The sequence below is a fragment of the Symphalangus syndactylus genome, chromosome 17, assembly GCF_028878055.3.
Source record: "Symphalangus syndactylus isolate Jambi chromosome 17, NHGRI_mSymSyn1-v2.1_pri, whole genome shotgun sequence".
Classification (NCBI taxonomy): Eukaryota; Metazoa; Chordata; class Mammalia; order Primates; family Hylobatidae; genus Symphalangus; species Symphalangus syndactylus.
The window spans coordinates 24,049,819-24,077,556 of record NC_072439.2 but is presented as its reverse complement, the minus strand read 5'-3'; the positions used below and the strand labels follow the sequence as shown (position 1 = coordinate 24,077,556).

Below are 27,738 nucleotides of genomic sequence, written 5' to 3'. Positions count from 1 at the left end.
CTTGAACTGAGAGACGGAGGTTGCAGTGAGCCAAGATTGTGCTCCACTGCACTCCAGCCTGAGCGACAGAGTGAGACTCCAACCCCCACCAAAAAAAAAAAAAATTTTATAGAGATGGGGTTTCACCATGTTGCCCAGGCTGGTCTCAAACTCCTGGGCTCAAACGATCCTCCCACCTTGGCCTCCCAAAGTGCTGCGATTACAGGCGTCAGTCACCGTGCCTAGCCTAAACTCTTTTTTTTTTTTTTTTTTTGCTTTAACTTCAGATGGCCTCACCTCTTAGTGCCATCCAGTGATGAAGTCACCAGGTGGAGGTGGTACTGGCTAAAACTTGAAGATTATTCCTTCACTCTGAGAATCTCCTCAACATCCACCATTCCTGCTATCTGGAACTCAAGTCATCAGCATGCAGAACTACAATCAGAAAAATAGAGTCAGCCCCACTGTAGGCCCCTAAATACTAAGGGACAAAATGTTGCATCTTCTGATTCTAAAGCCCATTCTTTTTCCACTATATCAATACCTCTCAAATTCATGCCAAATGTACATTAGTTTTTGTGTCTGGTACTTTCCTTCTTAGAGTGCTTGGGGAGGATGGTGGGAAGGAATGAAGAGGACAAGGACAGACTCGTCTGCCTCAATACATCCACACAGTGGGCACCACTGTCTTTTGGGAAGCTTCCCCCTCTCTCAGGAGTACGTGAGCAAGTTGTTTCCCTGGCTACCTTCCTGGGGAACCAAAGTTTGAGGGGAAAGAACACATAGAAGTGCTTGTTGCAAACAAGAACCTCCTCTTTATTCCACATATAGAAGCTGTGTTTCCAGAGCTAGGAAAGGGCTTCGACCTGGCCCTACTTCTGTGTGGGCCTAGAGATGAAGGTCTAGGGCCGGGCGTGGTGGCTCACGCCTGTAATCCCAGCTACTTGGGAGGCTGAGGCATGAGATTTGCTTGAACCCGGGAGCGGAGGTTGCGGTGAGCTGAGATCACCTCATTGCACTCCAGCCTGGGCAACAAGAGTGAAACACCATCTAAAAAGAGAGAGAGAGAGAGAGAGAGAGAGAGAGAGATGAAGGTCTAGATCCTGGTAACCAGGGCCTTTCTCCAGTTGGCAATGAAAAGTCCCAACCTCCAGTCAGTCCCAAATTAGAGAGTGGGAGCAACGGTGTGTGTCAGTGCCTTGGTGAGATGAAGATCAGCTTCAGGCAGGCTCTTCCAGGCAAGTTCTAAGATCCCGTACCGAGCAATGCCCACGGGAAGAATGGTGCGCACACAATTCTGCCACGGGAGGGGTACTACACCCTGGAACTCCTGAGGACTTCTAGGAGTATGAGAACCGCCACAAAACAGGCAGCAGAACAGCCGTTCCCCGGGAACTAGCTCTGTGGCTTTTAGGGCCTTTTCGTAGATGATCTCTTGGGGTTGAGGTTCCTCTCTCATTAGCAGCTCCTGAAGCAGCTTCTGGATTCTGGGGGACTTAAGTTGGTACAGGTCCATGAGCTGGGAGAACTGTTCCATCCAAGCAGTGCTGTCGTTTGGATATCGTTGCTGCAGCATCCGCAAAACATGGTACAGTGCCACAAATGTCTCCCACAAAGGCAACTCTTCCTTTTTTTTAGAAATGGACGGTGTCTTCTTCTCTAACTTGGGCAATTTGGGAAACCTGCATTTATCTTTAAAATCCCAGAAGTCCTTTTGAAACATCAGTGCCAGGGTTTGTTTTTCCACAGAGGCATGAGCACTTGGAAAAATGTCTCTTGTGGCAGGATAAAAGTATTGCATTTCCATCTCCTTGTGAGCAATGGATATCTGCTGTGCCCTCTCACTTCTGTAAGGTTCTCCTAGAAGATGCCAATTTTTAGCCCTTGGGTCTGGAATCCTCTTGGTAGCTAATGGGGACTTTTGTGTGGGGACAGCCAAAGGTTTTGGCCAGCTCTCCTTTTCCTTTGCTTTTATAGGAGGAATCACTTTCAGGTATTTTGGACTCATGGACTTTCTACTGGGTTTTGAGATCCTTGTGCCTTGTGACTCTAGGGCCTGTCTGTGATGGTACACGATGGCTTCAAGTTTGGCCAGATGCAGCCATTCTAAGTTTCCCTTTGAGGCGAGGTCTTTGAGCAGCTGGCACAGTCTATGGAAACCATCCCTAGAAAGCTGTTCTCCCGCTTCCATTCGTTCTAGGACATGGCGGATCCACTCTACATCTGAGAGGCTTACGTCTGCATGTCGTTCCTTAGCTGGGATTTGGGAGAGAGGTAACTGCACCTCAGTCTGTCCCATCACAGGTGGATGCTGCAAAAACCACTTCCACCAGGCACCTAGTGGTTTGTGTTGGAGTTCCTCAGCTTCCACGGTCCTCCTTAATATGTGGGACATAAATGGGGTCTTTAAGTCCTGTGCTTGGGACTCCAAAACTGTACCCAAAACATGTGGAGGTATGGGTTCATATTTTCCCATCACTTCTCTTTCTTTATCCATTGTCCCTGAGAATTTCCTGGGTATTTCAACTACGGTGGCCTTTTTATCTTCCCAGGATATTTGTTTCTCCGGCACTGGCACTGGTGTTTTCTCTTTCATCTCCAGAGCTGTTGACATCAGTTTCTTCAAAGGGCTTTTTAGAACTCCTAGTCTTATAGCCCTGCCTTTGACATGAGGAACTCCTCTTAAAATGGAAAGGACTCTTTCCCTTCCTCTTAGGCTCTTTCTTCTTTGTTCTTGTAACTTAAATTGTTTTTCTTTTTTTACGATCTCTTTTTCCCTGTCCACCTCTTCTTCCAATGAGCAGCTCTCCTCTTCCTCTTCCTCATCACTCAAACTTTCTGTCTCTTCCTCACTCATAATTTCTTCTTTCTCCTCAAACACTTCTTCCTTCTCCTGAACTTCCTCCTTCTTCTTTTCCTTTTTTTCCTTCTTCTTCTCCTCTTCCTCTTCTTTCTCCACTTGCTTCTCCTCCCCTTCCTCCTCCTCCTTCCTTTCCTCCTCCTCCTCCCTTTCCTCCGCTTCCTCCCTTTCCTCCTCCTCCTCAGAAGACAAACTCTCTTGCTTTTCTAGTTCATCTAACAGGCTTTCCATTTCTTCAGAAAAATGCTCTTCACTTTCCACTTCATCCACTTGACTGGAAAACTTTTCCTTTGGTTTGTCAACTCTCTTGGCCTCTTTCCTCTTTCTCCACCTTCGTTTAAGGAATGGGATTACCTCTTCTTCTTCTGTTCCTCCTTCCTCTTCATCATCCAGTATGACTTCTGAATGCTCTCTGGCCAATTTGCTCTCTTCCTCAGTCATTTTTTCTTCTTTGTTTATCATTCTTCTCATTTCCTTGGCCAGTCTTATCTGCTTCCGAGCCAGTTTCTTCTCATCTATAGTCAGTTCTGATGGTTTTCCAGAAAAATCCCACTCTTTGATGCCCAGCTTACTCTGTTCTATACTCAATCTACTCTCCTTAACAAAGAGTGCCCTCTTTATCTTTGTCATTTTTATTTCTTCCTGTGTTAGTTTCCTTTCATCCCTCGTTAGTTTTTGAAGTGCCTTTAAGATTTTGTTCAGTTTTGCTGGTTCCTTGGAAAGGCTCTCCTTTTTTTTAATCAACTTCCTTGAAGCCTTGGCTAACTTTCTTTGCCCCTGGACAAATATTCTCTGTCCTCTAGTAAATTCCAGTTTTGCTTTGGCAATTTCGCTTTCCTCCATGGCCAATATCCTGTCTTCATGTAGCAGTATCTTCTCCTCTAGTGACAATTTTCTCTCAAATAGTTCTTGTTCAACTTTAGTCATTTTCCTTTGTCTAGAAGTTTCTGGAGTCTCTCCCTTAGACAGTGTTTCCTTTCCCTCAACCAGTCTCATCTTCTCCTTGGCCAGTCTTTTCATTTCCAGGTTCAATGCCTTTTCTTCCTTAGCAATATCCAACTCTCCTCTGAGCCATTTCTTTCCTTGGACCATTGCCTTCTCCAGAGCTAATTTCATTTTTTCCTGGGCCAATTTCTCCTGTTTCTCGGCCAGACTATCCTCTACTTGGACCAATTTTTTCTCTGTTTCAGCCAGTTTCTCCTTCTTCTTGATCACGGTCTCCTTTTCCTGTGTCAGCTTCTCCTCTACCTGAGCCAGTATCTTCTTGAACATTCCCAATTTGTTCTTTACTTGCACTAATTGCTTTCTGCTGTGGGTAAGTCTTTCTCTGTTATAGAGTAGGTTCTCTTTCCTCTGAGCCAATTTTTCCTTCTCCTGGGCCAGATTCTTCTTTTCCTGAGCCAGATTCTTCTGGTACACTATCATCTTGTTCTTTGTGAGTTCTTCCATGCTGTTGGTCCATCTTTCCCTTTTCTGGGCCAGTTTCCTCTTCTTCTCAATCAATTGCTCCCTTTTCTGTCCCAGTCTTTCCTCTTCCTCAGGCATTTTTTCCTTGTGCTGGGCCAGTTTCTCCTCTTCCTGGATCAGCAACTCTTCTTCCTGGGCCAGTTTTGTCTCTTCTTCAGACAGTTTCTCCCTTTGCCAGGCCAATGCCTCCTCTTCCTCAGCCAGTTTCTTCTTTTCCTCAACGAGTTTCTCCTCTTCCTGATTCAGTTCCTCTTCTTTCCAAGACAGTTCTTCCATGTCCCATTCCAGTTCCTCCATTTCCTGGGCCAGCTCCTTTTCTTGCCAGTCCAGATTTTGTTCCCTCTGGGCCAGTTCTTCCACTTTCTGGACCAATATGTTTTTCACCTCAGCCAGTTTCCCTCCTTTCTTTGCTAGTTTCTCTTCTTCTCTAGCCACTTTCTCCCATTTCTTGGCCAGTTTCTTCCTTTTCTGGGCCAATTTCTCCGCCTCCTGGCTTAGCTTCTCCCCTCTTTGGGCCAGTGTTTCCTCTTTCTGGGCAAACTTACCCTCTGCCTGGGCCATTTCCCTGTCATCCTGGGTTATTTTCACATACGCCTGGGCCAGTTTTCTCTCTTCCTGGGCCAACTGTCTCTCTTCTTGTGCAAGTTTCTCTTCTTCTTGTGCTAATTTCCTCTCTTCTTGCGCTCGCTTTTTTTCAGCTCGGGCTCGTTTCCTGTGTATTCTGGCCCGTTTGTGTTCTTCTTGGATCTGTCTCTGCTCTTCTGTGACCTGCTGTTCTTTTTCTTCCCCCTCCCGAGACACTTCTTCCTCCAAAGTCACTTCTTCCTCCAAAGTCACTTCTTCCTCATCCTTGTACTGTTGCTCCTTGGACTTAGATGATAACATATTTTCCCAGACTTGTTTCCACTCCTCCCATTTCAGCTTCTTGTCCTCCTGAAGCATTTCCTCCTCTGGGGATAGCTTCTCTCCAGCCTGATGTAGTTTCTCCTCTTCCTGAAGAAGCCTCTTCTCCCATTCTTCCTTCCATGCCTTCCAGGATTTCCTTGTCTCACCATGGACCTGTTTCCACTCATCCCAGGACTTTTTCCAGTCCTGGCAAGATGGTGTCCTCTCAGTCATAACCGGTTTTCCTTCTTGTTTGACCACTTTCTCCTCTAGTGTGGCCATTTCCTCCACTTCCTCACTCATATCCCTCTCTTCTTTGGTCATTTCCCTCTTTATTTTTCCTACTTTTCTTTCCTTCTGGACAGCTTTCCTCTCTCGCTTAGGTGAGGTTTTCTTCTCTTCTTTCTTTGATATTTCTTTTCCCTTGGTTACATTACCTGGTTCTAAAAAAATAACTTTCTTTTTCATGCGCTTTTTCAAAATCACTTGGCTTTCCTCCGAGCCTGGCATGTCTCTTGCTTTTTTTTGTGCTTGTTCTTCTTCCCTTGGCATCACTTCCTTGTGTCTCATCACCTCTTGGGTCACACCTTGTATCATGTCCTCTCTAATTGCTCCTTCCTGGATAAAAATTGGTTTCTCCTCTGGCGGGACTACATCCCAATCAAGGTCCTCAAGCAGAACCTTACTTTCTTTCTTCAATAGGGGGCAGATCTCCTGAAAGAGTTCCCAGCTGGGGTGCCTATCTACCAGCGTCTCCTGAGCAAATGTCACTAGCTCAGCGTTTAGATTTTCTGACATTTTTGTTTGGGAACCAGATATCCTCAGGGTCATAAGACGACATAGATCGTCCCTCCATGATGAGCCATCTCCAGCGGTTGACCCGCGGCCAGATATTCCAGAGGCTCCCCGCCCTTGGATTTTAACCTTTTTAGTAACTGGCTGTTCCATTACAGGAGGTGTAGTTTCCTCAGTTATAACTTTGGCTTCTTTTCCCTTCTTCTTGTGCTTCTTTTTGAGTTTCTGAGCTGTTACTTTCTTGTCTCTTTTGTCACGTATTTTCCGCAGCCTCTTCAGGGTCAATGCAATGTGATCCTTCGAGATATCTTTCTCTTGAGAATCAACATCTTTTGAGAGCTTTATTACACTGGTGCTTGAAGACCATTTGGAATGGACGGATGCTTCCTCCATCTCAACTGGTGCAGCTTCAGTCCCACCTTCATCCTCTAAGAGGCCTGGCTCTGTGCTCATCTGTTTAGAGTCTCTCTCTTTCGTCTTCTTGAGACCTCGCAACCATTTTCGGCCTGCAGGAAAAATCGAGAGATGGAGGTAAGCAAAGTATGGGAAGCTAAATGAAACCCTTCCCAATATTAGGTGTGAGCTAAGAAGAACTGTCATAAAAGAAGTAGCAACAGAGAGAGCTGAGGCCTTAAAAAAAAAAAAGCATTCTCTTTGCTTTATTCCTAGCCCCCTACTCCTGCCAAATCCTAGAGAGCTAGGCCTTAGAGTCTTCCCGAGTTTGAGTAGATCCTTCCTTAGAAAGTCTTTTTTTTTTCATTGCTTTCATAAAAATCAATTTTATTGAGGTATAATTTACATAGGATATACCTATTTTAAGCAAACAGTTTGATGAATTTGAAAAATGTATACACTTTTGTAACTACTGCAATCACAATCAGGATATAAGGCATTTCTATTATCCCCCTAAATTCCCTCCTATATAGTGGCCCAGCCAACATCTATCTACCCTTAACCCCTGGCCCTAGGCAACCGCTGATCTGCTTTCTGTGACTGTAGATTCATTTGCCTTTTTTAGGATTCCAAATAAATAGAATCATTAAAAAGTGTGCTCTTTTGTGTCTGCTTTCTTTCAACAGTTTTTGAGATTCTTCCACGTTGTTGCATGTATCACTCTTTTTTATCACAGTAGTATTTCATTTTATGAATACACTATAATTTCCTTATCTATACACTTTAAAAAAAATTATACTTTAAGTTCTGGGATACATGTGCAAAACGTGCAGGTTTGTTACACAGGTATATAGGTGCCATGGTGGTTTGCTGCACCCATCAACCCATCATCTACATTAGGTATTTCTCCTAATGCTAGCCCTCCCTTAGTCCCTCACCTGAGAGTGTCTTTTCTATGATGAGATCTTTCCACTTATCTCTCTTCCCACCTGGTATCTCTCTCTCTCTCTCTTTTTTTTTTTGAGATGAAGTTCACTCTGTCACCCAGGCTGGAGTGCAGTGGCACCATCTTGGCTCACTGCAACCTCCACCTCCTGGGTTCAAGTGATTCTCCCACCTCAGCCTCCCGAATAGTTAGGATTACAGGCACCCACCATCATGCCTGGCTAATTTTCGTGTTTTTAGTAGAGACAGGGTTTCACCATATTGGCCGGGCTGGTCTTGAGCTCCTGACCTCAAGTGATCCGCCCACCTCAGCATCCCAAAGTGCTGGGATTACAGGCATGAGCCATCATGTCCCGCCAGCCCACCTAGTATCTCTTGATCCACTTTAACCCTAACTACCCTGCCTCTTGGGGACCCTGAGGCACGGACCAGATTACCCCTTACATACTATGCTTTTTGACCCCTGCTCGGCCTCGTCTTTGGCCTTTGCTGGGCTTGATGGCCACTTCAGATTCTTCAGAAACTGTAGGAGGTTTCAGGGAGGATTTAAGTTCAGAAGGCTTTGAGACATCTAAAGAAAAAACTGGCTTTTCATCTCTATGTGACAGGGTCAGGTTTTCATTCAATCTCTGCTCCACTTGAGTGGAAAGGATTTGGAGATCTGTGGCCCGCATCCCCAGCAGATGGTCCAGGGGTTCCTCCCCGATCATCTCCTGCCTATGAAAGTCAAAGGAGAAGAAGGACTACGTTGAGTCAGGAACAAAAGGGAGAATGGGAAGCAAAAAACTGTTGTGGAACAGGCAGGAGGCTTGGCAAAGTGGCCAAGAGAGATGGCATATGCAGAGGAAAATAATGGCTGAGACAAAAGAAACTATCTAGGAAGCCAAGATGGCAATGAATGGAGTGATCTGTATTGGAGGCTGTAGAAGCAGGAGAAAAGGATGAAAATGGAACTTGAAGAGGTAGCAGACACATAGGAAAAGCAATGGAGAAAGGGGTGAGCAGGCCAGATATGGTGGCTCATGCCTGTACTCCTAGCACTTTGGGAGGCCAAGGTGACAGGAAGATTGCTTGAGCCCAGGAGTTCGAGACCAGCCTGGGCAATATAGTGAGACTCTGTCTCTACAAACAATTAGCCAGTGTGGTGGTGTATGCTTGTAGCCCCAGCTACTCAGAAGGCTATGGCAGGAGGGTTCCTTGAGCCTGGGAAGCAGAGGTTGTAGTGAGCCAAGATCGCACCACTACACTCCAGCCTGGGCAACAGAGTAAGACCCTGTCTCAAAAAAAGAAGGAAGAGGAGGAGGAAGAGGAGTGAACAGTCAGGGGATTGTCAAGGATAGTCATCTAGGAGTGAGCAAAGGCTATGAGAAAGAAGAAACATCAGGGAGAATTAGTGAACAGGGATGAAGCAATAGCAAAGGAAAGGAGGGGGGAAATGGGGAATGGGGTGAAGCATTGAGGGAAGCACAAACTTACTGCATCTCCCGAAAAGTCTCTTGTTTCTGGATCAGCTGTAAGAGTGAGGTCCTAGAGTGGATTCCAATCTCAGCCATGAGGCTTAGGGTCTTGATCCTCACTCTTTCATCCTTGTCCATTAATCCTTGAGCCAGAGGCATGGCAAAAAGATGAGTAATCATTCCTAGACGCTTCAGCCCTTCCCAAGCTAGTTCTCGGATCAGCGGGTTGGAATTGGTTGTATCATCCAGTAGCCGATGGGCTGTCTCAGAGCATAGGGCTGGAGACACCTGATAAGAGGCAAAGATTTGCCCTAGTGCACCAACACAGCACTGGTACTTCAGCAAGGAAGCATGGACCATAATATTGAGCATTGTCTCAATCATGCTATTGATGGTTATTTCACTCATCTTTCTTCCCAGCCAACTTCGGTTTGCTCCATCTGTAAGGACACTGTAGGTTACATCCTTGGAAAGTCTCATTTCTAGGAAGTCTTTATCCTCCTCCTTCTTCTTTGGATATTCTATATTACTTATAGCTCTTACCCTGCTGTGCCAGAAAAAGAATTCTTGAGACTTGTCCCATTCCAGCTCCCGCTGGGGTGCATGCAGGTTGCACTGTAGGTATACTGGGGTGCCCTCTGGCCAAAGACGGGCACGAATCACCGAATTGGGGATATAGCAATCAGGGGCAAAAAGCCATTCCCGCCCATGACCAAAGTAGTATCGCAATATCTGATAGGGGTTGAGTCCATCCCAGCTAGTCAGTTGTAGCTGGGGAGGAAGCACATAATGGCGTTGGTAACGTTTGCTCATCTGCATCCAATCTTCCATGTCCTGCAAAGAATAATGCATGGAGGAACGCAGTAACACTGGGCTCCCTTCCTCATCTTCTTCTATCACATGTGGCACAGAATGGTCAAAGGCAATGCCCCGGTTGTTGACAAGGTTCTCCAGACCCACTAATTTCTGTTGCGCTTGTCCGAGGTAGATGTACTTGGGCACAAACATGGTCTCAAAGGAGAAGAAGAAGCTTGGTATGAAAGGCTTAGGGACTTCCAGTACTTCATCTGATATGCTCATAAAGGCAAGGTGAGTCAACAGGGCTGGGGGAAGCAATTTTAAACAGGACACTAGGTAAAGACTCTGGTTAAAAGTCACAAGCAGGTCACCCCGGTCATTTGCAAAACAGAGTGGGCCAAAGTGCAGTGATGAGTCCAGAATGGCTATGAGTCTGCCGCGGAAGTCCCAGATCCGAACAGAGCCATCGGCAGAGCCTGTGACGAAAAGACTCAAGGAGAGGCAGACATCAAAGGATGTGATGGCACACAGGTGCAGAGGCAGTGTTTCTATGAATTTCAAGCCATTCTGTGACCCAGAGGACAGAAAATCATGGAACTTCCAGAGACGCAGGCAGTTTGTCTCTGTGATGGCACCCACAGACGTGGGCAAGAGTATCAGATGTGTTAGGTGACAGCTGCTGAGAATGCTGGCGAGAGGCCGCAGTTGTACTTTGACCCCATCAAGCACAGCTTCTGACAGGTGCACATAGTCATCCATTCCATAGGAACAGAGCAGAGAGTTTCCTTGACCACCAAAAATCCCTCCAGACAGCGTGGAGAGTGCCAGTACGGCGCCAAAGTGCATGAATTTCTCTAATCGAGCACAGCTGTGCTGGGAGAGCACTCTTATCACACCACTCTGGTGCCCAGAGAATATCAGTCCCTCTAGACCCCGCCCCAAGTTGAAATGCCCATAAGCCAGGCATTGTACAAAGTCCTGAGAATTTGGTGAGGTGCCTAAGAGATACTTGGCTGGGCAAGGGCAGCGGGTTGTGTCAAATACCAGAACCTCTGAGCTGCCTGTTGCTACAAAGAGCTCCTCTTTACCTGGGTCGTAGGCCCAATCCACAGCCCGGTCCAGGATTGAGAAGGGCCAGGTGATAACAAGAAGGTCCCCTGTTATTGGGGACACAAAGCGCAACAAGCCATCCTCGGTGGTACACAGGATCCGGAACCAGTTATTTCCACAGTAGACCCGACGCAACTGCTGGGGAGCAGAGCCACAGACATTGAAGAGGCTGTAGAAGCAGGGCAGGCGGCGCAAGGAAAAACTATGGGCAGTTTGGCAGAAGAAAGTAATGCTGTCAATAAACTGGAGCCGGTACAGCTCCTCGCCAAGCTCCAGCCACCGAAGCAGGCTCCCTGAAGTCAGGTTCCACTCCTTGATTAGGCTGTCACTACCAGCTGTTAGCAGGGTGTGGGCCTCTGGTCGGCTGCGGATACAGATCACTCCTGATTGATGGGCCTGGAAACTGTGGAGTGGATGGCCCTGCTGGAGACTCCAAACTTGAATTTCCCCAGCTTGGTTTCCAGCATAGAGAAAGCCCTGATCAAAACAGGTGAAGCAGCAGGTGATGGAGGAGCCGCTGCTGGCGAACGTGAACCTCTTTACCTCTCCCAGCTGGCCCTTGCCCTGGCGCATAAGGACCCTCACCACCGTCTCACACAGGGCCAGGAGGGAGCCACTGGGACCATTCAGCACGATATCCTGGACAAGCTCATCACCTGGCATGGAGACCATGTGAGCTATTTGGAGGCCCGTGCCACCTCGCTCAATGACCCAGGTCACCACTGCCCCCAGGATGCCAGACAGAAGCATCTTCATTTCCGGGTCATAGCAGAGGCAGCTGATGTTGAAGCGGCAGGGCACTTTACCCAGGGGTTTGAATGCCTGAAAGTGGTCCCCAAAGAGTCGCAGGATCAGGTCACCACAGTAGACCACGAGGATATGAAAGGAAACTGTATGGACCATGGACTGGATGGGTGGCAGTCGTTCAGTCATGGAGAATGTTCTTTTCTCAACCAGGTCCTCAGTTTTGCTCTTCATCCATACTACAGCCTAGAAGAGAATAAGAAGGAAACTGCCTAGGCCGGGCGAGGTGGTTCATGCCTGTAATCCCAGCACTTTGGGAGGCCGAGGCGGGTGGATCACCTGAGGTCAGGAGTTTGAGACCAGCCTGGCCAACATGGTGAAACCCCATCTCTACTAAAAATACAAAAAATTAGCTGGGGGTGGTGGCAGCACCTGTAATCCCAGCTACTCGGGAGGCTGAGGCAGGAGAATCGCTTGAATTCGGGAGGCAAAGGCTGCAGTGAGCCAAGATTGGGCCACTGCACTCCAGCCTGGGTGACAGAGCGAGACTCCATCTCAAAAAAAAAAAAAAAGATGAAACTGCCTAGAGCTGATGGTAGGGCAGAATATTCCCTTATTTCCCCATCTTTTGTGTTAAGGAGGAATTGGAGGACTCCAGAGTGATTTTATCCCTTGGTGATGGGAATTGGAAATACGGTAGAGGCAGGAATCCTAGGACCCTTTTCCTAACCTTGGTTTACTTCGGGGGAACCATACAACCTACTCAACATGGGGACTATAATTGGAGAAAGGATGAGGAGAGATTTCTGGTTCCAGACTACATTCATTCAGGGGGAATATCTTCCTTTGTCAATCCGGGCTAACAGCTATATGGGCATGGCTCTTGGAGAATGGACCAAGAAGGGGAAGAAAGGCAGTCTTACTTGTGTTTCTTTTGTGCTTGATGTCACCCAAGAGAGGGAGGCGAAGAAGTGGGCATCACTGAAGTAATAGCATACACACGGCATATTTTGAGGATAGCGAGACTCTTTGAAGAGTATCTGGGACCGGTCGCTCAGCACAACTAGGGAATTCTTTGGGTCTTCTGAAGGTTCCTGGAGAGAGGCGTGGCATAAACTAAGAGGCCAGGGCACAGAGGCACTAAATATATTCTCGCACAAGTCACAATTGGAGCAGTTCACAAAGTCATGCCTCCCACCCGAAGGACCTACTCCTGTTAAACTCACACGTGCATAACTTATCACATGTGGCACAGCTATACTTCACAAGCATGTAACGAATCCCCCAATGCATGAGGGAACACAACCCTGCAGAGCCTCTGTGTGCAAATTTTATAGTGTGAACACAGGGAAAAATGATGTTCTTTTCAACATGAAGTTAGCCACGCCTGCCCTCTAACATTCTTTTTTTTTTTTTGGATGGAGTCTTGCTGTGTTGCCCAGGCTGGAATGCAGTAGCGTGATCTCAGCTCACTGCAACCTCCACCTCCCAGGTTCAAGCGATTCTCCTGCTTTAGCCTCTCAAGTAGCTGGGACTACAGGCACATGCCAGCAGGCCCTGCTAATTTTTTGTATTTTTAGTAGAGATGGAGTTTCACCATGTTGGCCATGCTGGTCTCGAACTCCAGACCTCAGGTGATCCGCCCGCCTCGGCCTCCCAAAGTACTGGGATTACAGGCATGAGCTACTGCGTCTGGCCCCCTCTAACATTCTTGCTTGTGTCTAGAAGGTACATGTACCATAAAAGACACAATATTTAACAGAATAGTCAGGCAAGTACATCACCTTACACCCGCATGGAATATGACAGAGTCTCCCAAAGTCAGTGCAGCTCTAGGTTACTGAAGCTTAAAGCTGCACTAAGTGAGACTCTTGGAACACCCTATCTGGCCTTTAAATTTGACAGAGGACAAGCATTTATACAACATATATATTATCCCACGGTGATAGAGCCCGTGCTATGAAACGTGCATCTGGGATCCTGTTTTTTGTTTTGTTTTGTTTTTTTGAGACAGGATCTCGCTGTGTGGCCCCAGGCTGGAGTGCAGTGGCCTGATTTCGGCTCATTGCAACCTTTGCCTCCCGGGTTCCAAGTGATTCTCCTGCCTCAGCCTCCCAAGTAGCTGAAACTACAGGCACGGGCTACCACACCCGGCTAATACTTCGTATTTTTAGTAGAGACGAGATTTCACCATGTTGCCCAGCGTGGTCTTGAACTCCTGAGCTCAGGTGACCTGCCTACCTCGGCCTCGCAAAGTGCTGAGATTACAGGCATGAGCCACCACGCCTGGCCCAGGGATCCTTGTATGCAGAGCCAACCATAGCAAAACTGAGCTTGGCAACTGTTCTCTCTGGTGCCTCCTCCCCTGTTTTGTTTTTTTTGGTAGCTAATTATGGATTTTATCTCTCAGCCAGGTACGGTGGCTCATGCCTGTGATCCCAGCACTTTAGGAGGCCGAGGCAGGCAGATTGCCTGAGCTCAGGAGTTCACGACCAGCTTGGGCAACATGGTGAAACCCCATCTCTACTAAAAATACAAAAAATTAGCTGGGCTTGGTGGCATATGCCTGTAGTCTCAGCTACTTGGGAGGCTAAGGCAGGAGAATTGCTTGAACCTGGGAGGCTGAGGTTGCAGTGAGCTGAGATCATGCCACTGCACTCCAGCCTGGGCGACAGAACGAGACTGTGTCTCAAAATAAATAAAATAAAATAATAGAAAAACTCTCCAGAAGGTCAGTTCCTCTTACAATCCTCCAGAGTGTCCACTTTCCACTATCAAAATGTCCTTGCGAGAAGTCTGTGACTCATGGAAATTGATGGCCTACCTCCTGCTAAGGTGGTGACTATCTTTATAGTATACCCTGTTTGCTTCCTGTTCTCAAGGACAATCTGTGGCTCTTCTGAAATGCTCATGACTGTAAGACAGGTAGCAGCCAACCTATAATATGTTTATGTCCTACATATACATTACCTTGCTTTTATTTATGGTGTCATTTAGAAGGAGTTTTAAATCTTTCCACAGGGGAATGAGCCTGGGGGAAGACATCACCATCAGACTCCCTTGGCCCTCCTGAGGACTGTTGCTTAAAAATCTGTGGGAATCCAAAAGAGCCCGGCTTAGTCACTGCCATTTTCCGAGGAGCTAGGAATCAGGAAGCAAGAACAATGAACTCATGTTTATTGAACACCTTCTGAAAGTCAGGAACTGTGCACAAGACATACCTTCTCATTTCATCCACTCTACAGCCCAGTAAGGTAAGCATCATCTCATTTTATAGATGAGAAAACTGAGGCTTGGAGAGAGCAAATGGGGAGTGAATCTTAGCGTGCTCCTATCATAACCCAGTAACATATATGGGTGAGAGAACCAGAGAAACCAAGAGAGGGGCTGGGAAAGAATACTCTCACAGGCAAATAACAGTCCTTCACATTTTGTGGTGTGTCCGGAGAGCATTTTGTGAAGAGTGTGGGTTCTCAAAGTATGGTCCCTGGACCTCCTGAACCAGGATTCCTGGGGGTAAGTTTTATTTTATTTTATTTATTTATTTATCTATCTATTTTTGAGACAGAGTCTCGCTCTGTCACCCAGGCTGGAGTACAGTGGCCCAATCTTGGCTCACTGCAACCTCTGCCTCCCAGGTTCAAGCGATTCTCCTGCCTCAGCCTCTCGAGTAGCTGGGATTATAGGCACGTGCCACCACGCCCACCTAACTTTTGTATTTTTAGTAGAGATGCGGTTTCACCATGTTGGCCAGGCTGGTCTTGAACTCCTGACTTCAGGTGATCCACATGCCTCAGCCTCCCTAAGTGCTGGGATGACAGGCGTGAGCCACTGCGCCTGGCCACCTGGGGGTAAGTTTAAAAAAAAAAATAAAGCTGGGCACAGTGGCTCACGCCTGTCATCCCAGCACTTTGGGAGGCGGAGGCGGGTGGATCACGAGGTCAGGAGATCAAGACCATCCTGGCTAACACGGTGAAACCCCGTCTCTACTAAAAAACACAAAAAATGAGCCGGATGTGGTGGTGGGCGCCTGTAGTCCCAGCTACTCAGGAGGCTGAGGCAGGAGAATGGCATCAACCGGGCAGGCAGAGTTTGCAGTGAGCCGAGATCGCGCCACTGCACTCCAGCCTGGGTGACAGAGTGAGACTCCATCTCAAATAAATAAATAAATAAAAATTTAAAAATCAGGTGATCCTCCTGCCTCAGCCTTCCAAGTAGCTGGGACCACAGGCATGCACCACCATGCCTGGCTAACTTTTCAAACTTTTTTTTTTTGTAGAGATGGGGTTTTGCTTTGTTGCCCAGGCTGGTCTTGAACTCCTGGGTTCCAGCTGTAGCTTCTCAAAGTGCTGGGAATACAGGTGTGAGCCACAACACCGACCTGTAGGTGTTAAAATGCATATTCCTGGGCTCCCCCCCAGACCTACTGAATCAGAACCGTGGAAGTGGGACCCAGGAACCTCCACTTCTAATTAACTCCCTGGGTGATTCTACTGACATTTCCTCCTGAAAAAGGAACTGGAGCTACGGGGCACCCAGGACTAAGAGTCAGCCCCAGCTAGCATGTATGGAGAGAAGATCCAGCCATTTGGCCTTGCAGGCTTCCCTGGCTGTGTAGAATCAGGTAGCTCCTTTTTTTTTTTTTTGAGACAGAGTTTCGCTCTTGTTGCCCAGCCTGGAGTGCAATGGCACAATCTTGGCTCACTGTAACCTCCGCCTCCTGGGTTCAAGTGATTCTCCTGCCTCAGCCTCCTGTGTAGCTGGGATCACAGGTATGCACCACCACGCCCAGCTAATTTTGTATTTTTAGTACAGACGGGGTTTCACCATGTTGGCCAGGCTGGTGTCAAACTCCTGACCTCAGGTGATCCACCCACCTTGGCCTCCCAAAGTGCTGGGATTACAGGCGTGAGCCACCAAGCCCGGCCTCAGGTAGCTTTCTTACGGGAGGTACATCTGCTGTTCATTGTCCTCCTCCCCGTTCCCTTTTCTTTGGCCTTCATGAGGACAAACCTCTACTTTTCCTGGTTGTACAGTGAATTACTTTTAACATACCCCCTCTGTCAGGGAGTCTGTCACTACTGGTGGAACAATTGGCTAGTTTTTCCTCACTTGTAAAATGAAAATGCCACTGTTGCTTATGTTACAGGATTGTTGCAAAGATTAAATAGGATCATTTATGTGAAAACCCTTTTAAGCATACTCTGAAGTTACAGACACTTACGACTGCTGTTTGTAGGCTGGCCTAGTTCTCAGACCGGTGACCACTCTATTTCCTTCCAACTCATACTTTGTGCTTTTCAGCTGCTCTGGAAACATGACAGTTAAATTTACAGTCTGGCCAGCAGAGGGCAACGGAGGCCAACATTGCCTGCCAGATGTAGAAGAACTTCATCCCTTTAGAGAAATGGTGGGAACTTGCTAGAAATGCAAATTATTGGGCCCCACCCCAGACCTACTCAATTGGAAATTCTGAGATTAAGGCCCATCAATGAGTTGTTGTTGTTGTTGTTGTTGTTGTTGTTGTTGTTGTTTTGTTTTTAAGAGATAGGGTTTTGGCTCCTCGGCACCGTGGCTCACGCCTGTAATCCCAGCACTTTGGGAGGTGGAGGAGGATAGATCACCTGAGGTCAAGAGTTCGAGACTAGCCTGGCTAATATGGTGAAACCCCATCTCTACTAAAAATACAAAAATTAGCTGGGCGTTGTGGCAGGCGCCTGTAATCCCAGCTACTCTGGAGGCTGAGGCAGGAGAATCACTTGAACCCAGGAGGCAGAGGCTGCAGCAAGCCGAGATTGTACCACTACCCTCCAGCCTGGGAAAGAGCGAGACTCAGTCTCAGAAAAAAAAAGAAAAGAAAAGAAAAAAAGAGACGAGGCTTTGCTCTGTTGCCCAGGCTGTAGTGCAGTGGCACCATCATAGCTCACTGCAGCTTTGAACTCCAGAGCTCAAGTGATCCTCCCACTTCAGCCTCCCACATGCTAGGACTACAGGCATGTGCCACCACACCTGGCTAGTTTTTGTTTCTTTGTTTTGTTTTTATAGGGACAGGGTCTCACTATGTTGCCCAGGCTGGCCTTGAGCTCCTGGTCACAAGTGATTCTCCTACCTTGGCCTCCTAAAATGCTGGGATTTCAGGCATGAGCCACCACGCCTGGCCTATTTTGTTTTTTTGTTTCAATTTTTGTAGAGATGGGAGTGGGGGTGGGGTAGGGATGAGGGGGTGTCACTATGCTGTCCAGGCTGGTCTCTAACTCCTGGCCTCAAGCTTCAGCTTCCCAAAGCCTCAGCTTCCCAAAGTGCTGGCATTACAGGCATGAACCGTTGCACCTTGCTTCAACAATAACCAAAATGTGAAAAACACTGGTTTAGAGAACTGTTGGAGTCCCAATTCATTTGGCCTGGGCTTCCTGAAGCAAGGTCAGCAGAACACACCTTCTGGTATGGCTAAGCCGAGGCTCTGTGTTGCCACAGAGACTTGCTCACTGGATTTGGGATGGGGGAAAGCAGCAGGCAAAACTTACCATCATCATCTCACATGCATACAGTGGGTGAGAGCCCAGAGAAAAGCTTTCAACATCAATCATTTCGTTAGTTCTTGAAAGAATCCTGAGAGGCAGATATCATCATCTCCATTGTACAAAAGAGGAACATGAACTCAAAGAGGAAAAGGGATGTGTTTGAGTCTACAAAGGGCAGATCAAGACTAAGATCCACCAGGTACAGTGGCTCATGCCTGTAATCCCAGCACTTTAAGAGGCTGAGGTGGGTGGATCACGAGGTCAGGAGTTCAAGAACCAGCCTGGCCAACATTGTGAAACCCTGTCTCTACTAAAAATACAAAAATTAGCCGGGCACGGTGATGGGCGCCTGTAAACTCCAGCTACTCAGGAGGCTGAGGCAGGAGAATTGCTTGAACACGGGAGGCAGAGGTTGTAGTGAGCCGCGATCACGCCACTGCACTCTAGCCTCGGTGACAGAGCAAGACTCCGTCTCAAAAAAAAAAAAAAAAAAAGACTAAGATCCAATCCACAGTTCAAGATTTTTCTACTATATCAGAGGAGGAAGAGGTTTTGCTGGCTGATGCTAAGAAGGCTCTCTGATCCACAAATCCACTCACAATGGGAACTTGGGACTGGCTGGCAGCACACACCATCCTGTCTCTTTCCACGCTCCCCAGACTGCATGCTGCCCTCCTGCGATAGCTGTCTCCATTCTGTTCCACTCAACCCTGCACTTGCTGCTCATTCTGAATGCCTTTCAGGCTCTAGTTGATCTGCTTCAGATCCTGCACAGCAGTGGAGGCCCCTGTGGGAGTTACCCCAGACCAAAGTGGGAGGCTCACTCGCTTGCGGCCAGAAGTTCAAGGCCAGCCTGGGCAACATAGTGAGACCCTGTCTCTACAAAAAAAAAAAAAAAAAATTAGCCAAGCATGATGGCATGTGCCTGTGGTCCTAGCTATTTGGGAGGCTGAGGTGGGAGGATCACTTGAGCTCAGGAGGTTGAGGCTGCAGTCAGCTATGATGGCCCCACTGCTTGCCAGCCTGGGTGACAGAGCAAAATCCTGTCTTAAAAAAAAAAAAAAAAAGGCCAGGTGCAGTGGCTCACGCCTGTAATCCCAGCAATTTTGGAGGCTGAGGTGGGTGGATCATGAGGTCAGGAGTTCAAAACCAGCTTGGCCAACATGGTAAAACCCTGTCTCTACTAAAAATACAAAAAATAGCCAGGCATGGTGGCAGGTGCCTGTAATCCCAGCTACTTGGGAGCCTGAGGCAGAGAATTGCTTGAACCCAAGAGGCGGAAGTTGCAGTGAGCCGAGATTGCAGCACTGCATTCCAGCCTGGGTGATAGGGCGAGACTCCCTCCCAAAAACAAAACAAAACAAAAAACACCAAAACAAAAAACACCAAAACAAAACAAAAACACCAAACAACAACCACAACTCAGAGTTACCGCACTGGCCCCTTCTTGCGGCCCCGGAGCTGCTGAGAGAGTAGTCATTTGTAACAAATTTGCAGTCACTGCCATCACTTCCCATATTCCAAATAGCTCCACTGGGTCCCACTTCTCTTGTCCCGCCTACAAAGAGCAAGTGGTTGGGACTATTTGGGGGAATATTTCTAGGTGATGAGTGAGAAGGAGGACTTTCAAACCCCAAATCTCTATGTTTATTTAATTTTATGTGTTGTTGTTGTTGTTGTTTTGAGACAGGGTCTTGCTCTGTTGCCCAGGCTGGAGTGCAGTGGTGCAGTCACAGTTCACTGCAGCCTCAAACTCCTAGGCTCAACCAATCCTCCTGCCTCAGCCTACCGAGTAGCTGGGACCACAGGCACATAGCCCCATGCCTGGCTAATTTTTAAAAAACTTTTTGTAGATACAGGGTCTCCCTATGTTGCTTAGGTGGTCTCCAACTCCTGGGCTCAAGCGATCCACCTGCCTCAGCCTCCCAAAGTGCTGGGATTACAGGTATGAGCCACTGCACCTGGCCCTCTATGTTTATTTCCTTATTTATTTATTTGCCACTTTTTCCCACACCATAGACCAGTCCCCTTGGGTTAGCCTCAGAGGATGACATTCAACTCCCTAATCCCAGTACCTGTCCTTAAAAGCAAGTTTGTAGTGAGCTCCAGATGCTTTAATTCTAACAGTCTTGTTTAATATCTTTTATTTCTTTTTTCTTTTTTATTTTTTTTGAGACGGAGTCTCACTCTGTCGCCGAGGCTGGAGTGCCGTGGCACTATCTTGGCTCACTGCAACCCCCACCTCCGGAGTTCAAGCGATTCTCCTGCCTCAGCCTCCTGAGTAGCTGGGATTACAGGCATGCACCACCATGCCCAGCTAATTTTGTATTTTTTTTTTTTTTAGTAGAGACGAGGTTTTACCATGTTGGCCAGGCTGGTCTCGAACTTCTGACCTCAGGTCATCCGCCCGCCTCAATCTCCCAAAGTGCTGGGATTACAGGCGTAAGCCACCATGCCCGGCTGACTTGTTTAATATCCTAACGCAAAGATAATCTAATGAGAGAATTCAAGCTCTGTGGCTAATTTAGCGTGAGGGGTATTTGGGACCAACGAATGTTATTCCTGCTGACTGTGGAGACAAACCAGGTCCATGACCGGGTGTTGACACTGGAACTATACTCCTTTTCTTAGCACCAGTCCACTGTAAATTACCGTGTTAGTACCTGAGGAAAGGCAAACCTCCCACGAGTTTTGTCTTGTTAAAGAGAGTTGACTCTAGGGGGCGCTGCACTCCACGACACGGTCAGGCCCCTGGGCTCCCTTTGGCTCACTTGTTGGCTCCAATGAGCTCTGTTACAGGTGTGTGTGAGGGGATCCAGGCAGGTTTCTTGCTCCCTAGAGCTTACAGTCATCAAAGAAGAGATATAAAATGGATTACACTGGGAAATTCTAGGTGATGGGTTATATTATCCTTTAGAACTTTTCTGCAACTTTTAATTTTCTCAAATTAAATTGCAAATTAAATTCAGTTTTAAGAAGGAAAAGTATGAAGTGCTTTGAGTACATACAATGAGGAGACCTGGCCACCCAAAAGGAAAGTGATGAGTGCGCCACACTGTGAGACAGGGCCCTGCATGGATTATATAACCTTGAAGGTGGTCTCACATTTGGGCACAGGGGTGCAGAAAGTCCAGCTGGTATCAGAAGGGCCTAATTAGTTGACTGTAAAGTCAGAGGGGCAACCTAGGCTTACTTGGTTCTTTGAATGACAATACTGATAAGGAGCCCAAGTTTGTCCCCAGGGCCTGGGAGTGCTACTCTGGCCTTCAGGTGGCTGCATAGCTAGGGCTGGGGGTGGAATGCATTTAACTTTCTTAATGGGAAGAAATAATTTTCCAGGCTGACAAACATACATTAACAGGGTGGGCTAGTTTCTGTTGGATGGAAGAGTTACGCTGGATCTCTGAGAAGTAATGACAGTATCCAGGATTAATTAGGTTGTAAAGTAGTAACCAGGCGTTTTACATATCTTTTAATTCTTATTTATTTATTTTGAGACAGGGCCTCACTCTGTCACCCAGGCTGGAGTGCAGTGGCACGATCATGGCTCACCGCAGCCTCAACCTCTCTGGCTCAAGTGATCCTCCTGCCTTAGCCTCCTGAGTAGTTGGAACTACAGGCTAGTGCTACCACACCTGGCTAATTTTTGTACTTTTTGTAGAGATGGGGTTTCACCATGTTGCCCAGGCTGGTCTCAAACTCCTGGCCTCAAAGAATCCACTTGCCTCAGCCTCCCAAAGTGTTGGGATTACAGGTGTCAGCCACGGCACCCAGCCAATTTGGTTTAATTCTTACAGTTATTCTAACGACTTAGCTATTATACTCCCTGTAATTAAACAACTTTTGTTTGTTTTGTTTTGTTTTGTTTTGAGTTGGAGTCTCACTCTGTCGACCAGGCTGGAGTGCAGTGGCGCCATCTCGGCTCACTGCAAGCTCTGCCTCCCAGGTTGACACCATTCTCCTGCCTCAGCCTCCCGAGTAGCTGGGACTACAGGCGCCCGCCACCATGCCCGGCTAATCTTTTGTATTTTTAGTAGAGACCGTGTTTCACCATGTTAGCCAGGATGCTCTCGATCTCCTGACCTCGTGATCCACCCGCCTCGGCCTCCCAAAGTGGTGGATTACAGGCATGAGCCACTGCGCCCAACCATTAAACAACTTTTAAAAATGGACATGTTTAGCCGGGCGCCTGTAGTCCCAGCTGCACGGAGAGGCTGAGGCAGGAGAATGGCGTGAACCCGGGAGGCGGAGCTTGCAATGAGCCGAGATTGCGCCATTGCACTCCAGCCTGGGCGACAGAGCGAGACTCCGTCTCAAAAAAAAAAAAAAAAAAAAAATGGACATGGTAAAATATGAAAATGTACTAAGGAGCAGATAAGGGAAAAAAAGTCACCTTTTCACACCTGACCATCTGTCCTTCTGCTTCCCCTTCCCAGAAGTAACTCTGGTTGTGTCTTTCTTTTGTGTGTGTGTGTGTGTGCTTTTTTTTTTTTTTGAGGTGGCATCTCTGTCTGTCGCCAGGCTGGAGTGCAGTGGCGCGATCTCGGCTCACTGCAACTTCTGCCTCCTGAGTTCAAGTGATTCTTGAGCCTCAGCCTCCCTAGTAGCTGGGATTACAGGCGTGTGCCACCACACCCAGCTAATTTTTTTGTATTTTTAACAGAGATGTCCTTTCGCCATTTTGGCCAGGCTGGTCTCAAACTCCTGACCTCAAGTGATCCACCCACCTCCCAAAGTGCTGGGATTACAGGTGTGAGCCACTGCGCCTGTCCTTTCTTGTGTGTTTCTAAAGGTGTTCTGTACATACGCAAGCACATATATAAAAATATTTTTCTTTTTTTTTTTTTTGAGACGAAGTCTTGCTGTGTTGCCCAGGCTGGAGTGCAGTGGCGCCATCTTAGCTCACTGCAAGCTCCGCCTCCCAGGTTCATGCCATTCTCCTGCCTCAGTCTCCCGAGTAGCTGGGACTACAGGGGCCCGCCACCATGCCCGGCTAATTTTTTCTATTTTTTAGCAGAGACGGGGTTTCACCCTGTTAGCCAGGATGGTCTCAATCTCCTGATCTCATGATCCACCCGCTTTGGCCTCCCAAAGGGCTTGGGATTACAGGCGTGAGCCACTGTGCCCGGCCAAAAATATTTTTCTTATGCAAGTGATAATATACTATATATGTTGCCCATACTATATATGTTATTCACCTTTTTTTCTCTTAATGTACCTTTAAGATTAATTCATATTAATACATATAACTCTGTTTCATTTCCCAACAGTTACTAGCTGCAGGGTATTCCACTGTGTGGCTGAACTATCATTTATTTATCCAAATTTCTATTAATGGACATTTGGTAGTTTCCAACCTTTTGCTACTGCAGCTAATGCCGCAAATGAATATCTTTGTTAGTGCCTCATAACATTTTAATTTTATTTGATTTTAATTAACTTAAATTGTAGAACTGAGGCCAGGCATGGTGGCTCACGCCTGTAATCCCAGCACTTTGGGAGGCCGAGGCTGGTGGATCACATCAGGAGATCGAGACCATCCTGGCCAACATGGTGAAACCCAGTCTCTACTAAAAATACAAAAATTAGCTGGGTGTGATGGCATGTGCCTGTAATCCCAGCTACTCGGGAGGCTGAGGCAGGAGAATCACTTGAACCAGGAAGTCGGAGGTTGCAGGGAGCCGAGGTGGCACCACTGCACTCCAGCCTGGCGACAGAGTGGGACTCTGTCTCAAAAAAAAAAAAAAAAATGTAGAACTGAAGCAATGAAAACATTTTTCCATTAACCTAACTTGGAATAATATTTTGGATATATTTGGGTTAAATAAAGTATTAAAATTAATTTCATAGCTGGGTGAGATGGCTCATGCCTATAATCCCAGCACTTTGGGAGGCTGAGGTAGGAAGATGTCTTGAGGCCAGGAGTTCAATACCAGCCTGGGCAACATAGCAAGAAAAAAAAAGTAAGTAAATAATAATGATAAATAAAATGAATTTTACCTGTTTATGTAAAATTTAAAATTGCATATGTGGCTTGCATTACACATAAAAACACACACATATATAATTTTCTTTTTTTTTAAAGAGGGTTCTGCTCTGTCGCCCAAGCTGGAGGGCAGTGGTGCAATCATGGTTCTCTGCAGTCTCAAACTCCTGGGCTTAAGCAATACTCAGCCTCTTGAATAGCTGGGACTATGGCCACGTGCCACCACGCCTAGCTAGTTTTTTAGGTTTAGTAGAGATAAGGTCTTGCTATGTTACCTGGCCAACTCCTGGCCTTAAGTAATCCTCCTGCCTCGGTGGCTCAAAGTGCAGGGTATATTTCTCTTAGCGAGTATTGCTCTACATTGTCGTAGTCTGGTGGTGGCCTGATATCCCTACTGGACTGAAAGCTCCCTGAAGGTAGGACTCCAGTCTGTCTGGATTTCTCTTGTGTCTCCATAATCACCCAACCTGACATGCAATAGGTGCTTAATCCATTTTTGTCGAATGAGTGGAAAAATGTGCTCTCCCAGGAAGAAACATATGCTTCCCTGCTTCAGTTGTTAGTGAACATCTTCCTAGAAGGCAGGCTGAGGCGGAAAGGGTATTGACTCCGGCTTCTCCACCAGAGGACCTTGCAATTCTAGTCAATTCCCTCGGTAACTCTTATGGAGGAGTGGCAATATACATTAAAAAAAGGAGTGTGTGTTGCGGGGTATTCCGCTGCTTGGTTATGTCACCAGGTGGATTAAATTTGGACAAAATTTCCCAAGGTGTAGTTACTCTACAAACACTAGTTACCCTCAGGAATGTGCGATCAACAAAAGAATGCAAGATAACAACGCCCCTAGGCAGCCCCTGGGTCTTGTGGTTCCCGTCGAAGGCAGAGCTCTGGAGCCGCCTACGCCCGGCAGAGGCGACTACACTTGGGGCCCCTCACCCTCGGGCCTCCTGCCCGGCGGGGGGAAGGCAGGGCGTCTCCGTCTCAAAGCATGGGCTGCGCCTGTTACCTGCGACAGGACTCCCGACAAGGGACGGGTACGGCGTGTGCACTCAGCAGCTCCTAGAGCTAGGGGCAGCGACTAAGAAGCTACCTGGCGGATGCTGCGAGAGGACTCCGCCCACAGAACGGTTGGTCCCCAACCCCGCAGCCGGCGGACTCCCCGAGGCCAGGGGTCTGAACGCGCGTGCGCATGGGCGCGAGCCCGGCGCGAGAACGCGCGCGCGCGCGCTCGAAAGAAAAAAAAAAAAATCCTCTCCGCGGGGGCCCGCGGCAATTTAGGCCGGGGTCTGCCGGTGACCGCGCGTGCGCGAGCGTGCATCGACGCCCTCCTCCACCGCCCCCACCGCTGGGGTTCTAGCGCACTGCTCCGCTTTCCCCGCTTCTGCCGGGCTAGCGTCCTAGGGGTAAGTGACTCGAGCCTGGCAGAGAGTGAGGGAGAGGTTCCGCCGAATGAAGGGAGGAGGTAGATGGGGCTAGGAGAAAGGAGAAACCGCCCCGGCGGAGCGAAGAGCGCGGCTCTCGAGCTGGAGTCTGCAGGAGACACACCTCCCTCCCTCACGCCCCTCGGGGCTGCGGAAGTGCTCTAGAGACTGGAGCTGCACGAAGGCGACCAGTGGACTACGGTTCCTAGGAGGCAGCGCGGCGGTGCGCCTACGGCTCCCGGCAGCCCTCGCGCGCCAGGCTCTTTTCAGTTCGCGGCCGGCTAGGGCGAAACTACAGTTCCCAGGAGGACTCGCGCGAAGCGGCTTGGAAGTGGGCAGCCTGGAAGTCACTCGGGCCACCGGAGCTGGCGGCGTCTCCAGCGAGCGGCGCGGAGCCGGACGCCGCGGTCTTGGGGCCCGCGAGGCGGGCAGCCGGCACGCCCAGGTATGTGGCTCCGGGTGCAGGATCGGCCTCGCGCAAGGGTGGCGGGGAATCGGTGGCTGCCCGGACCCCGAGGGTCAGCGCGGGCGGACGGCCGGGTGTGGGTACTGGCCGTGGGGGGCGGCGGCGCCGGGACTCGCGCCCTCCGGACCCAGCCGGACTCGTGCCCGCATGGCTCAACTTTCCAGGCGTGCACCCCGGCGCTGTGGGGAAGAGCTTGGAGGCGGGGAGCGGTGGATTCGCGTCCCGGCTGTGCCACTCGGGAGCTGCGTTCTGGGGAAACCGCGCCGAACCTCAATTTCTCCTGCAGTAAAAGGGAGTAGGAGAGTGTCTTGGCGGAGATTCTGTTGAGATAATATAATAAAACATTTGGCACATAGCAGGCACTTACTACGTGTTTGGGTTATTGTTAGTTCTCCGAAAAATGAGGTGAAGATGTTATCAATTGCATAGGGTGAGGATTAGTTGAGCGTGTGCATGTAAAGTGGTGAGTCCTTAGTTAGCACCCAGTGCCGGCTAGCTGCTGCTAACCGAGATTATTTTGTTAAGAGCGTTGGTTTGGAAGGCAGAGAGACCCCAGGTTCAAATTTGAACATTTACCAGCTGTGTGACTTTGGGCAACTGGCTTCGCCTCTCTGTGCCTTGGTTTCCCTATCTATAAAATGGGGATTTAAATAGCAGCTACTTCGTCGAGTTGTTTTCAGGATGCAGTGAGAATACCATGTGTAAAGTGCTTAGCACAGCAGCTGGCACATAACGCTCAGTAAACGGTACCATTTATTCAGCGTTTTCCTAGTGGCCCAGAGACCCTCTGAGGGTGGGGCTCTGGCCGTAGTATTGGTCTCTCCCGAGGGCCAGATTCAGAACTGGTCCAGTTGACTCCCCCTCCTACTACCTCAGGTTCCTCATTTACAAAATGGGATAATAACAAGATCACTCTCAAAGGGTTGTAAGGATTTGCTGAGATTGTATTTCTAGTCCAGCGCCATCTCTCACTAAGTAGCAGCTCTTATGTATTATAATTGTTCTTCAATATTCTCCATCTGGCCCAGAGACTGCCTGACTGTGGGCTGTGACATGACAGCCCTGAGCTCCCCCACACGTTTGCTCCCAGCCTCAGTGTCCCATCTGTGGAATGGTAGTCATAGGACTTTTGTGCCAGGATTGTTTGGATGGTTCCAGGACATAATTCATGTTTAGTGCTTTGCACAAGGCCCGGCACACATTAAGTGCTTATTAAATGATTAAATGTATCTTGCTGTTTTTTTTTTTTTTTTAATAGGCCCTTTTTGCTTCTGTTTGTACCTACATGGCAGAGTGGGCACAAGGTTAGTGTTTTTTTATCTTCCCCCTCCCTCCCAAATTTTACTCACCAAAGATTAAATTATGGAGCACACTATAGTAGAAAGGCCTAAGAAGAAATGGGTCTGACCTGCCATCAGCAGTCCCCTGCTCACACACCTCTCCTCATAGAGCCAGCATGTTCACTCCAGTGCTTTAAATATTGTCCCGGTGCTGCCAGCTCTTGCCTCTGTGTCCCAAAGCCCCTGAGTCCCCTGCACTCTAGCTCCAGATGTGGAGCCTGTGCTTCTTTGATGCTGTGGCTCAAATAAGTGGCTGTTTCTTGGGCACCATAAACTCAGCATGTCCAACCTGAACTCCTTCTCCTCCTGGAACCAGTAGTCACCATCTTGGCAAATGTGCCAGCATTGACCTGGTTGCCTAAGCCAGAAACCTGGGAGTTGCTCTTCTTCCCCAGCCTTCCCATATCCAGTCGATGAGCAAGAAGGACAAAGCTGCCATTTCACAGAAGCACCATTTCATTGGCCCATATTGGTCTCCCATCTGATGGGCACTGAAAGTTCCCCCCAGCTCCTGGAGGTTGTGGCCTTTTCTCACAAGGTTGAGTTTTTTGTTTGTTTGTTTGTTTGTTTT

The 27,738-nt window shown here is 48.2% G+C and overlaps 2 protein-coding genes across 9 annotated transcripts in view; one reads left to right on the top strand and one right to left on the bottom strand.

Moving 5' to 3' along the window:
- Positions 1–768: 768 nt before the first annotated feature.
- On the bottom strand, positions 769–25,150 carry LOC129466915 (WD repeat-containing protein 87). 3 transcript variants are annotated; one of them, XM_055250949.2, is made up of 6 exons: positions 25,031–25,150; positions 14,404–14,524; positions 12,357–12,527; positions 8,801–11,679; positions 7,773–8,041; positions 769–6,492 (listed from the first exon to the last, which is right to left on the bottom strand). In XM_055250949.2, the coding sequence occupies exons 1-6, from the start codon at positions 25,129–25,131 to the stop codon at positions 1,145–1,147; spliced, it is 8,889 nt and encodes a 2,962-aa protein (XP_055106924.2). In that variant the 5' UTR covers positions 25,132–25,150; the 3' UTR covers positions 769–1,144. The 3 variants fall into 3 exon arrangements, with proteins under 3 accessions (XP_055106924.2, XP_055106923.1, XP_055106925.1); XM_055250948.2 differs by having other exon boundaries at positions 24,947–25,106; XM_055250950.2 differs by lacking the exon at positions 25,031–25,150 and adding an exon at positions 20,618–21,647.
- A 524-nt stretch (positions 25,151–25,674) lies between these two features.
- SIPA1L3 (signal induced proliferation associated 1 like 3) overlaps positions 25,675–27,738 on the top strand; it is a 292,121-nt gene continuing 290,057 nt past the window's right edge. For 5 of the 6 annotated variants that reach the window (XM_063621132.1, XM_055248054.2, XM_063621131.1 and 2 more), the window contains exon 1: positions 25,675–25,806. The gene's annotated coding sequence lies outside the window, so the exon portion shown is untranslated. The remainder of the gene's footprint in view (positions 25,807–27,738) is intronic. The other variant, XM_063621127.1, reaches the window with a different exon arrangement.

What these genes read in the sequence shown, in the direction of transcription:
- LOC129466915 (XM_055250949.2), bottom strand. Translation starts at nt 25,131, where the DNA reads ATGCGCACGCGCGTTCAGACCCCTGGCCTCGGGGAGTCCGCCGGCTGC. An exon ending in CAAGCACAAAAGAAACACAA is followed by an intron (nt 11,680 to 12,356) that starts GTAAGACTGCCT and finishes ATTCTCTTCTAG; the next exon opens with GCTGTAGTATGGATGAAGAG. An exon ending in GAGACTTTTCGGGAGATGCA is followed by an intron (nt 8,042 to 8,800) that starts GTAAGTTTGTGC and finishes TGACTTTCATAG; the next exon opens with GCAGGAGATGATCGGGGAGG.